Raw genomic sequence first — 12,622 nt, 5'->3', positions numbered from 1 at the left:
CATTCTCCTCCAATCTCCATTTGTAGGCACAGAACAATAAATAAGATCTCTAAGTACTGAATTGTGGAGATATTCCTAAGGAGGTTACTACCATGATGTGAAGCCTTTAGCATTCATAAATCTCCAAGTATTTTATTAAGCAAAGTAAGCATTATTATTCTCATTTTACAAATAAGGAAACTGATGCACAGAGAAGCTGAGTGACTTGCTCAAATTTACACACCAAGTTAGTAACTAGATAGGGTGACCAGATGTCCCGATTTTATAGGGACAGTCCCGATATTTGGGGCTTTGTCTTACATAAGTGCTTATTACCCCTCATCCCCATCCTGACTTTTCACACTTGCTATCTGGTCACCCTATATCTCGACCAAGAATAAAACCAAGTTATAGAAATTTCAGAAATTCCTAAGTGACTTGTAATCATAAATCATGTAAGCGCTTTTGAAAATACCACTCCAGCTCTCCTGGTTCGCCAACTAGGGCTCTGACCACTGAACCACTCTGCCTACCATGATGTTAATGGGAATTTCGCTGAAGTAAGGAATGACTAAGAAATGCAGGATTTGGCAGGTACAGAATTCTTCCCTAGATTTATTATTTATATAGTAGTGGCACTGAATTCCATAGTACATTGATAGATACTCACCGGGTTGAAATTCTCATTTGCAGACTCTCTCTACTTACAGTTGTATTCCAAGTTTTAAAAATTATGGCTTGATTCTCAATTACTTTGCACCTTGTGTAATCATTCACACCCATTCATAGCTATAATAATGACATCTAACTCTTATACAGTGCTTTTCATCCATAGATCTTGAAGCATTAGCTCCAATTCATCCCCGTGCTAGTGCTCAGTCTGGGGGAAGCCAATGCACCTTCCCTATTCTGGGGTTGTTGGGGGTTAGACCAAGTCACGCACAGTTTAGAGCAGCCTTAAGGGTTGTCCTAACTTGCACTGCAACTGCAATGGCCCCTACAGGGCTGTGCCACCCAAGAACAGCTGGAGTCATGACCACCTCATCTCAATCTGCACCCAACATGCTTCAGGCACCAAAGGCTCCCAGATATTCCTTGTGGAAGTCCTTATAGCTGCTTTATTGTAGGTGTAAACTGCTACCATTCTGATTTGTTATTGTTTTATAGTCACTTTACACAGGTGTAAATGACTATTCACAGTGCAGAGCTCTGGAGAACCAGACCCTCTTAGTAATTTTAAAGTAACACTGTCTACCTGAAAACTAGTCCATTTAGAAAATGGAATTCAGTGTACAGTCATTTCAGTTACTGGACTACAACTGCCCCTGAGTCCCCTTGACAATTCTGTGATTTTAAAAATCACATTTTCTTACCTTTTTTCCTTCCCCTGATGCTGTATGAAAAGCCCACACAAACAACGGAACCTGACTAGCTATACAAGGAAATAGTGAAAAAGACTGTACACCAAGTGCTGTCAAATGCACAAAGTAATCAAGCTGGAAGAAAGATCTCATATTTTGCTATAATAACCTTTGGTGCTAACTAAAATAATAGCAGGTAAAAAGTTTTCAGACAGAAGTGAGATTTTTTTCAAGCTGACAGTGTCCCTCTAAGAGGTATAAATAGGACTGAGAAAAGGGAGTGAAATAATTCGCTGACAAAGATTCCAACCTCAGCCAAAATAGCACAACAAAACGGCAGAAACAGTGAGCCTTATAGCCCTTTCCAGATCAATAGATCAAAGGAATAAAACAGCATGGGGAAAAAAAACTATTTTTTTTAGGTGCAGATAATTACGGAAATACTAGGCATCCAAGATGAAAGAAGAAGAGCCACATAAGAAAGACAAATAAAAGTGTCAAAATAATTTTTACACACACTTACTTAACCTGTGTGGTTTTCCACCACCTTCAACTTGGTCTTAACCCTACAGGGCTGATTCTGCTACCATTTGCACTAATATAATTCAGGAATAATTTCACATTACATTAAAGTAAATCCAGTGCAAGTAAAAGGTAAAAACTAGGCCCAAAGTTTTAAGCACCAGGAAGTAGAGAAAACATGTTCAACTTGAATGCAGTTGTAACTGGTCTAGTAGCAAATGCTTTGGCTTTACCTTTCTTGCACTTGTAGTCTCAAATAATCCACTTTTTTTCCTGGGATTCTTCTGAGCAGAAAGTGCACAGAGTGTCTTCAATTAAAATAGAAATAGCAAAAGATCAACAAAGCTTTTCACCATACTAATACAAACAAACCTGTTTTATTGAACCAGTTTATATGTATTTTCTATAGCTAAGATCTGCTGCTACTAGTAAAGTTGGTAAAAAATGTTTCATAAAGCACTTCGAGTTCTGAACTGAAATACAAAAATCTGACCCACTTCATGTAAAGAGTAACTCTTAGATACAGGCCACATTTTAGAGACAGACTGTCATTAGAAAAGTGTTCTAATTCACCAGGAAGCTACGTTCAGAAAGTTTCACACACACCCTTCATCACAGTTTTGAAATAAGATTCAGCTAAATCAATTATATGTACAGCTTTTATTTTTGTACATGTTGTTACTGTCACTCTTACCAACATAATTAAATTAATACAACAATAGAACTGAACTGTATCAATGTTTTTCAATTATTAGGCATCAGGGAGGAGGTGGAGTGGGGGTGGGAAGAGATGAAATGACAGAGGGGCCTCAGGAGAGGGCGGAGCAGGGGCAGGAAGAGGCAGAGCAAGGGCAGGGCCTCGGGGGCGGAGAGGGAGCAGGAGGAGGCGGAGCGAGGGCAGGGCCTCGGGGGCGGAGAGGGAACAGGAGGAGGCGGAGCGAGGGCAGGGCTTTGGGGGCGGAGAGGGAGCAGGAGGGGGTGGAGCGAGGGCAGGGCCGTGGGGGAAGAGGTGGAGCGAGGGCAGGGCCTCGGGGGCGGAGAGGGAACAGGAGGAGGCAGAGCGAGGGCAGGGCCTCGGGGACGGAGAGGGAGCAGGAGGAGGTGGAGCGAGGGCAGGGCCTCGGGGACGGAGAGGGAGCAGGAGGAGGTGGAGCGAGGGCAGGGCCTCGGGGGCGGAGAGGGAGCAGGAGGAGGCGGAGCGAGGGCCGGGCCTCGGGGACGGAGAGGGAGCAGGAGGAGGTGGAGCGAGGGCAGGGCCTCGGGGACGGAGAGGGAGCAGGAGGAGGTGGAGCAAGGGCAGGGCCTCGGGGACAGAGAGAGAGCAGGAGGAGGCGGAGCAAGGGCCGGGCCTCGGGGACGGAGAGGGAGCAGGAGGAGGCGGAGCGAGGGCCGGGCCTCGGGGACGGAGAGGGAGCAGGAGGAGGCGGAGCGAGGGCAGGGCCTCGGGGGCGGAGAGGGAGCAGGTTGAGGTGGAGCGAGGGCAGGGCCTCGGGGACGGAGAGGGAACAGGAGGAGGAGGAGCGAGGGCAGGGCCCCGGGGACAGAGAGGGAGCAGGAGGAGGTGGAGCGAGGGCAGGGCCTCGGGGACAGAGAGGGAACAGGAGGAGGAGGAGCGAGGGCAGGGCCTCGGGGGCGGAGAGGGAGCAGGGAGAGGTGGAGCGAGGGCAGGGCCTCGGGGGCGGAGAGGGAACAGGAGGAGGAGGAGCGAGGGCAGGGCCTCGGGGGCGGAGAGGGAGCAGGGAGAGGTGGAGCGAGGGCAGGGCCTCGGGGGCGGAGAGGGAACAGGAGGAGGAGGAGCGAGGGCAGGGCCTCGGGGGCGGAGAGGGAACAGGAGGAGGCGGAGCGAGGGCCGGGCCTCGGGGGCGGAGAGGGAACAGGAGGAGGTGGAGCGAGGGCAGGGCCTCGGGGACAGAGAGGGAGCAGGAGGAGGCAGAGCGAGGGCAGGGCCTCGGGGGCGGAGAGGGAGCAGGAGGAGGAGGAGTGAGGGCAGGGCCTCGGGGGCGGAGAGGGAGCAGGAGGAGGCGGAGCGAGGGCAGGGCCTCGGGGGCGGAGAGGGAGCAGGAGGAGGAGGAGTGAGGGCAGGGCCTCGGGGGCGGAGAGGGAGCAGGAAGAGGTGGAGCGAGGGCAGGGCCTCGGGGGCGGAGAGGGAGCAGGAGGAGGTGGAGCGAGGGCAGGGCCTCGGGGGCGGAGAGGGAGCAGGAAGAGGTGGAGCGAGGGCAGGGCTTTGGGGGCAGAGTGGGAAGAGGCGGAGCGAGAGAAGGGCCGTGGGGGAAGAGGCGGAGCAAGGGCCTTGGGGTGGGGCACTCACCAGGAAAAATAAGTCAGTGCCTGTGCTCTAAATACCTTACCTCTCTTATGGTAGCCCATCTCATCCCCCCACTCTTGCTCACCCTCACACTTCTCCATGCATCCACCCATATTCTCACCTGAAGGGCTTGGAAATATTACCAGACACCTACTAGTCCGAGAATTACACTTGCTAGCTACTGGCCTGTACAAAGGATGAATGGGTGGGAATTGGCCAGGGGTAATACTGTGGTAAGAGACCAATCTCCCCACAGCTGCCAGGCAAGAGGAGGATGCTGGAATTTCTACCAAAATGCTGTCTCTGGCCCCTTTTTATTGGCTCTTTCATATCAGTCTCTAGCTACTAGATGTCAGATAAATGTGAAACTCTCTGAGGCCTGGTCTACACTGGGGGGGGGGGTTCAATCTAAGGTACGCAACTTCAGCTACGCGAATAGCGTAGTTGAAGTCGAAGTACCTTAGTTCGAATTACTTACCCGTCCTCACGGCGCGGGATCGACGTCCGCGGCTCCCCCGCCAACTCCGCCACCGCTGTTCGCGGTGGTGGAGTTCCAGAGTCGACGGGAGCGCGTTCGGAGTTCGATATATCGCGTCTAGATGAGACGCGATATATCGAACTCCGAGAAATCGATGGCTACCCGCCGATATGGCGGGTAGTGAAGAAGTACCCTGAGAATCCTTGGTTGGATGGGGTCTCCACTACTCTAACTATATCTTTGTTTTTGAGTAATCCCTCTCAGTGAATAGCTCCATTGCCTACTTAGGCTCACAGCATTCCCCAGCAGCATTAGGGTGGAGTTAACTTTAATTCTTGCCACTTTCACAACTGCCCACAGGATTCTGAATAGCAACAGACACAAATGACCAGAGTGATTAGCTTTTACTGTGCTGCATCTTGGGAAAGCTCTGAGCAACAACAGAAACACTGCACTTGGACTGTACATTTGCAGACTTAGGAAGACAGCACTGTATCAGTTTACTTGCGGTTCATGTTTATAATGGTTAGAAATGTGAGGCCTGCTTCACTTCTTGTTTATGCTATTTTAAATCAGAAATAAGGCCACTGGTAGTCAGTGTAAGACTAGTGGGGCCTGGGGGGAGAAGAGACCCATTTTTTCAAATGAAAATTTACTTTCCACAGAAATTGATCAGATTTACCCAAGAAAGCCTCCTTTCACCATGAGCACGTGGATTTTTAAGACCTGCTGCAAATCACTGCCAAGAAAAAAAAATTATACCTGGTAAGCGCTATCTTGCATCAAGGTGGTTTTCATAGCTTGACTTTTCATACGTTCCGCTCTACTAGCAAAACTCCATGCCCATAGGAAATGATGAAGAGCAATAGCTGAAAACAAAGATCTGTGTGAGCTTTGATGTTGTTGGTAAACATATTTTATGATATTTCAGTGGGATTTTCAGTCACTTATGCACTTTTCAAATCCCATCCAATAATTCTGATGCACAAGGAATTACATGCAATATCCCTGTAGTGAGTCGGTGTGGCTCCCCTCCTGCCCAGCAGAGGGAGCTGCCCTGCCAACACCGCAGTGGGCGGAACTTCCAACCCCAGTCCCCACCCCCCGGAAGTCAAGGGGCGGGGCAGGAAGTAGAAAAGGAGCGCGCCCAAGCTCAGTCAGGAGCCAGCCACCGCCGAGAGCAGACGTGCCTGCGGGAGCTCCAGGGTGGGAGCCCTCCTCGGCCCCAGGTAGCTGCCCTGCCTGGCCGGAGCTCCCCCGCGCCCGTTACGAGGAGGAGCCACCGGAACCTCCCCGGAGCTGGTACTGGGAGGAGCCCCCAGGCTTGCCGAGCGCCCGCTACGACGAGGAGCCCCCTCGGCCTTGCTGTTACCCGGAGGAGCCGCCCGAACAGCCCTGGCCCAACTTCCCGGAGGAGCTGCTGGACCTGCCGCCAAGCCCTCCGCCGGAGCCGATGCAAACAGACTGGCCGGAACCGGCTACGACGGACGAGGTAGGCCCTGAGGGGGAGATGGAGTGTAGCCCGGGGGTAGCCGACCCCTGTCCGGCTGAGGGCACTGATGTGCCCATGTCAGTGTGTTGCGGCCAGGATCCCCACTGACTGCAGCGGATCCACGCCGCTGCTAGGGCCCCGGGCTGGGACACAGTGGAGTGGGTGGACCTGTGTCCCCCCCTGCCACCCCACTCACGGGTGGCAGTCTCCCCCCTCACCTCAGCGCTGAAGCCTAGAAGCCTGCACTTGCCTGTGGCTGCTCAGCTCCTGCTGCGAGGATCTGCGCCCCCTGAGCTATTGTTTGCTGCCCCGCCCTGATCTAGGGCTTGGGCCTATTTGAACTACTATTTGAACTACTGCTCCAGAGGGCCTGGGCCTATTTGAACTGTTGTTTGCCCAGCCCCTGCTCCAGAGGGCCTGGGCCTATTTGAACTGTTGTTTGCCCAGCCCCTGCTCCAGAGGGCCTGGGCCTATCTGAACTACTGTTTGCCCAGCCCCTGCTCCAGAGGGCCTGGGCCTATCTGAACTACTGTTTGCCCAGCCCCTGCTCCAGAGGGCCTGGGCCTATCTGAACTATTGTTTGCCCAGCCCCTGCTCCAGAGGGCCTGGGCCTATCTGAACTATTGTTTGCCCAGCCCCTGCTCCAGAGGGCCTGGGCCTATCTGAACTATTGTTTGCCCAGCCCCTGCTCCAGAGGGCCTGGGCCTATCTGAACTACTGTTTGCCCAGCCCCTGCTCCAGAGGGCCTGGGCCTATTTGTACTGCTCTTTGCCTAGCCCCAGCACCAGAGGGCCCGGCGACCTAACGTCGTTCCCCGTGACTCCTAAAGGCTAGCAGGCGAACAGAAGTGAGTCGGTGCGGCTCCCCTCCTGTCCGCTGGAGGGTCGAGCCCCGACCAACCGATTACAATCCCCATTAAAAATAACAGCAGTAGTATTCATGAGTAGGGCCCTACCAAATTCACAAGCCATTTTGGTCAATTTCACAGTCAGGATTTTAAAAATAATAAATTTAAGTGTGGCATAGTATGGTACTGCTACCCTTACTTCTGCGCTGCTGGTGGGACGTTGCCTTCAGAGCTGGGTGCCCGGACAACAACCACCGCTCTCCAGACACCCAGCTCTGAAGTCAGCACAGAGTAAGAGTAGCAATACCGCGACCCCCTTAAAATAACCTTGCAACTGACCCACAACTCCCTTTTGGGTCAGGACCCCCAATTTGAGAAACGTTGGTCTCCCCTGCAGGGGTGGCAGCTTATATGGGCTCGAGGTGCTCAAGCACCAGGAATATTCAAGGCTGGGGGCTCTGCTCCACCAATAGCTGGAGCTGGGTTTCTCCCCTGCCCCCGCCTCGGAGCTTCCCTGCCTGAAAGAAAACAGCCAGTGACTCTCTCCCTTGTTTGTGCTGCTTCTGCCTAAGGCTATAGAGATCAGCGGCAGGCAGCCTCTTGGAGCACCGGGGGAGGGGAAGAGGGAGAGAGAGGAGAGGGAAGGAGGCACACACGTGCTTGGGAGCTCTCTCCCACGCCCCCCCCCCCGGCACCCAGGGGCAGCAGCAGGGGTGGGGAGGCCACACATGATGGCAACCCCCCACCACGGTACCCACCACAGGGGAGGCGAGTGGGCTTTCTGGACCTGAGAGAGTCCCTAGGAGCATGTGCAGTGACTGTGGTGCAGAGTGAGAGTGCTGCGGGGGGGGGGGGGTGGAGAGAGGAGGGGTCCCTCTCCTGGAGCTTGCTGCTGCCAGTAAGGAGGGGGGAGAGTCCTCTCTGGCCCTAGCCCTGAGGCAGCCTGTCTGCATCCCAAGTTCCTTATCCCCAGCCCTGCCCCACCCCAGAGCCTGCGCCCCCAGCACCTCAACCCTGAGCACTCTCCTGCACTGTGAACCCCTCATCCCCAGCCCCACCCCAGAGCCCTCACTTGAGGGGAAAAACGTGCAACTTAAATTTTGTGGTCAGTTTGGAGCATCATTGTGTTTAGCACAATACTTGATTATTTTACACCCTTTAAAGCAGGGATCCCCAACCCCCGGTCCGCGGCCCGGTACCGGTCCGCGGCCTCTTACAAACCGGGCCCGAACCGACCCAGTGGACCTCCCGCAGGCGTGTCTGCGGGAGGTCTACCCGAGCCGCGGGATGAGCGCTCCCTCCGCAGTCATGCCTGCGGGAGGTCCGCTGCTCCCGGGGCTCCGGTGGACCTCCCGCCGGCATGACTGCGGACGGTTCGCTGGTCGCGCGGCTCAGCTGGACCGCCCGCAGGCACGCCTGCGGGAGGTCCACCGGCTCTGGTTGAGCTGCCGCAGGCATGCCTGCGGGCGGTCCAGCTGAGCCGCGCGCCTGCGGCAGCTCAACCGGAGCCGGTGGACCTCCCGCAGGCGTGCCTGTGGGAGGTCTACCCGAGCCGCGGGACGAGCGCTCCCTCCGCAGGCATGACCGGTCCCTGGTCCTGAAAAGGTTGGGGACCCCTGCTTTAAAGTATACAGGTGTTACAAAGTGGGAATGTTCTTAATGTTTTCTCTGAATACTGTGTGGGTGCCTCAGTTTCCCCTATGCATTTCTCAAGGATCTAGATGGTGGGATAAGGGTGTGTGATTGTTGTAGAGTCCTAGAGTGCCAGTGTGATGCCATCTGCACAGAAAATGGCTGAAACCCTGTCTCCGGGCAACTGATGGCCTGGGTCACTCTCCTGCAAGGTGCCAACTGAAGGTGTTGGAGAACAAAGAGATCAGGTGGCTTCCTAATGCCTGGAAAAGAGACAGGCCAGAGGAGAGAGCGCCAGTGCCTGTGTGGACTTCCGGGAAGCGCATGGTGCGGAAGGGGATGCAGGGATGCTTTGGTACTACTCCATACAAAGCCAGTCAGGACTCTGGGGGAGCCTCCTCTCTCTGAGCATACTGTCTCCAGAGCAAGAAGCTTCACCTTCCTGGGTCTGACCTCGGAGCATTCAGCATGCCCTTCCACACTGTGCACTTTCCGCAGCGAGTCTGCCCAGGCAGGTCCTGGGGCAACCTGAGGTCCCTGCACCCCAACTCTGCAGTCAGACGTGACTCTCAGCCAGCTGGTAAAACGGAAGGTTTATTAGACGACAGGATCACAGTCTAAAACAAAGCTTGTAGGTACAGAAAACAGGACCCCTCAGTCAGGTCCATCTTGGAGGGTGGGGAGCCTAGACCCAAGTTCTGGGCCTCTCCCCATTTCCCCAGCCAGCTCCAAACTGACACTCCCTCCTCTAGCCTTTGTGTCTCTTCTGGATCTCTTCTGATCTCTTTGTCCCCAGCACCTTCAGTTGGCACCTTGCAGGGGAAACTGAGGCACCCATACAGTATTCAGAGAAAACATTAAGAACATTCCCACTTTGTCACAACAGGTGCAACAAAATATAATACCATATATTGAAGCAGGCAAGCGCTACTTCTGACTTTCCACTTTTAATTGACCCTTGTAATCTTGTGGTGCCGACGCGCTGTAGCTTCATTTTATATCGGCTCACAGGGCGAGAGTCGGCGGGGGGAGGCACCACCATTTTGGGCATCACCAAAAATTATACAAACCTGCCGCCTATGCTCCCCTGTGAAATATAGTATAGTATAGGGCAGGGGTCGGCAACCTTCGGCATGCGGCTCGCCAGGGTAAGCACCCTGGCAGGCCGGGCCAGTTTGTTTACCTGTCGTGTCCGCAGGTTCAGCCAATCGCGGATCCCACTGGCCGCAGTTCGACGTCCCAGGCCAATGGGGGCGGCGGGAAGCGACGCGGGCAAGGGATGTGCTGGCCGCGACTTCCCGCCACCCCCATTGGCCCAGAGCGGCGAACTGCAGCCAGTGGGAGCCATGATTGGCCAAACCTGCGGATGCGGCAGATAAACTGGCCCAGCCCACCAGGGTGCTTATCCTGGCAAGCCGTGTGCCAAAGGTTGCTGACCCCAGTATAGGGTAAAAGCACACAAAAGACCAGATTTCACGGTCCGTGACGCATTTTTCATGGCCTTGAATTTGGTACGGCCCTATTCATGAGGTAAATTCAACTACTAGCACACAACTGACCCAGATCTGGAGATGGAGTACTTCAAATCACAAGTGCACTCAGTGGTTGAGGGGAAGGCAATGTCACCTGTCACTTTGTAGTAGCTCCTTTACCTTAAGACTGACAATGATGGGCTTTTCAGGGAGTCCTAAAGTTTATACAATATAGGGCTTTTAGGGTAGATGCCGTCTCTTGCTTTTTGCACAACAAAAACAACATGTACAAACCACAGAATCAGAGTTTAGAGCACTCTCCTGAGAAGTGGGAGACCCCTATTCAAATCCTTTGTCCACCTCTGGCAGAGAGAGGGGAATTGGAGCTGGGTCTTCCACACCCCAGGCGCTTGCTCTAGTCTTCAGGTTAAAAGTTACAAGGTAGGCACCACCTCCTCCTCCAGCCATTTTGTGAAGAGTAAGGCAGGCACCAAACTCATTCCCACAAGCAGCAGCTTGGGTGCCTAAGTCACCTGGCTCCAGTTGATTAGATTCCATTTGTGGATTGCTAGCAGAGACAGGCACCTCCCTGCAGCCTGAACTTAGGCGCCTACCTCTGAGAGAGGGGAGGGACTTAGCGCATATTCCTGTCATTGGCTCCCGACCTAGCATGTTAGCTTTTGTGGGTCGCATTCTTAGGCACCTCTCTCAACACATGCATTGGCTAGGGAGCCTAGGCCAAACTCAGGCTTTGTGGATCGTAGTGTTGCTCCTGAGAGGTGCCTCCAAGTACACCTACTGTATTGGGCCCCAAGGATACGGTAGGCGCAGGAGCATCCATCCTCCCCTGGTTCATGGATTGCTTGGAGACTTAGAAGGGAGATGAGCTTCCAGATGCTTGGAGTAAGGCAGTAACATGTGCACGCCTGGAAAAACTTAGATGGCTAGGAAATTTTTACAGTGGGCATTTTGGCTCCAAGTGAATTTAGGTTCCTACAGGAATAGGTGGCGGTCGAGCAGGGGTTTTGTGAATCACAGTGGTGCCTAAAATTGGAACTTAGGCACCTATGTACCTTTGTGTATCTGGGCCTAAGTAATTTGCTGAACATCACACAGCAACTCAACTGCAGATTAAGGCATAAGAATCTAGAATTCCACCGTGTCTGTTCTAATCACTAGGTATTTTAGCTTGTTAGTTCTTTGGGGGCAGGAGCTGTCATTTATTATGTGTATGTACTGTGCCTAGTAAAATGAAGCCCCAAGCCAGCTGAGGCCTCTAGGCACTACCATAATATAAGTTAAACAATAGACCCTGCTGCCTCTAGGAATGAAGTGAAAAGACTGGATAGGGTATTAGTATCTTTTCCACAGCCTTTGCTAAAAATTGATTATTAAAATGTTTTGCTTAAATGTTTGACCTTCCTGGCCTGTACAATATCACAAACTGAAATAGACAAGATTTAAATGCCAAAATCCACTGACACTCTGCTGGGAGAACAAAATATATAAAAAACCACTTACAGGACAATCTAAAATATCATTTTAAAATGCTGTAAGAAAAGATTGCTTCAACATCTACTCCTGCTGAAGACACTCACAACAGACTATCTGCCAGGAAGAACACTGATCAAAAATGATGAGCCAAATTCACTGCTGGAGTAAGTGGGTGCAGTATCATTTATTTCAATGAACTTAGCCAATGTTTCTGTAGTTTATAGTTGAGATGAGAGTCATCCCTAGCTATTCTGGGGCCCTACGCAGCCCCCCTCCATAGGGGGGGCAGGCCTCAACGGGGGGGACGGAGACTGGCTTGGGGGGCAGGGAGGAACCACCCCCCAGCACTCACCGGTGGCGTGGCTGGGGTCGGGTCCCTGCACTTCCTGCCGCCGGTGCATGCAGGCCCGGCTCTGCTGCAGTCCTCAGGGGTGGGAAGAGGTGGGACTGGGGCAGAGTAGGGCGGGGGCTTTGGGGAAGGGGAGGAGTGGGAACGGGGCTGGGGCGGAGCGGGGCAGGCAGAGGTGGGGTGGGAGGACTGGGGAAGAGGCGGGGCAGGGGGTGGAGCAGCATGCAGCTGCGCAGGGCACCAGGAAATGTGGTGCCCCAAGTTTCCTGGTGCCCTACGCAGCTGGGTACTTTGCGTATGGGTAAGGACGGCCCTGGCTGAGATGACATATGGTACAGACTGTTGGAGGATGAATGAGGTTAAAACACTGACATTATTAGGGCTTGGCTACACTTGCAAGTTGCAGCGCTGGGAGTTACAGCGCTGGTCGTGCAGCTGTGCAGGGCCAGCGCTGGTGTGTGGCCACACTGACAGCTACCAGCGCTGCAGTGTGGCCACACTTGCAGCATTTGCAGCGCTGTATTGAGAGGTGCATTGTGGGCAGCTATCCCACAGAGCACCTCGTCCCATTTTGGCGCTGTGGGATGTGGGAAGGGGACAGAAGGGTGCGGGTCATTCTGCTTCCTGTCCCAACGCCCCATGGTGCATCGCTTCACATCCCAGCATTCACAGTTTTTCCGGCCACATTTGG

At 53.4% G+C, this 12,622-nt stretch overlaps 1 protein-coding gene across 13 annotated transcripts in view; it reads right to left on the bottom strand.

Annotated features, from left to right (window-relative positions):
• The window catches only part of LOC123367120 (polyamine-modulated factor 1-binding protein 1-like), a 102,581-nt gene that overhangs the window by 56,525 nt on the left and 33,434 nt on the right, over positions 1-12,622 (bottom strand). For 12 of the 13 annotated variants that reach the window (XM_045011159.1, XM_045011161.1, XM_045011160.1 and 9 more), the window contains exons 3-4: positions 5,408-5,514; positions 2,096-2,170 (exon numbers count right to left, since the gene is read on the bottom strand). In XM_045011159.1, the coding sequence (XP_044867094.1) occupies positions 2,096-2,170; positions 5,408-5,458 (126 nt within the window). In that variant the 5' untranslated portion in view covers positions 5,459-5,514. Of the gene's footprint in view, positions 1-2,095; positions 2,171-5,407; positions 5,515-12,622 lie in introns of those variants that run through there. The other variant, XM_045011158.1, reaches the window with a different exon arrangement.

The sequence above is a fragment of the Mauremys mutica genome, chromosome 3 (assembly GCF_020497125.1).
Source record: "Mauremys mutica isolate MM-2020 ecotype Southern chromosome 3, ASM2049712v1, whole genome shotgun sequence".
NCBI lineage: Eukaryota > Metazoa > Chordata > Testudines > Geoemydidae > Mauremys > Mauremys mutica.
Note: the sequence above shows the minus strand (reverse complement) of the source record. Positions and strands in the feature narration are given on the sequence as shown.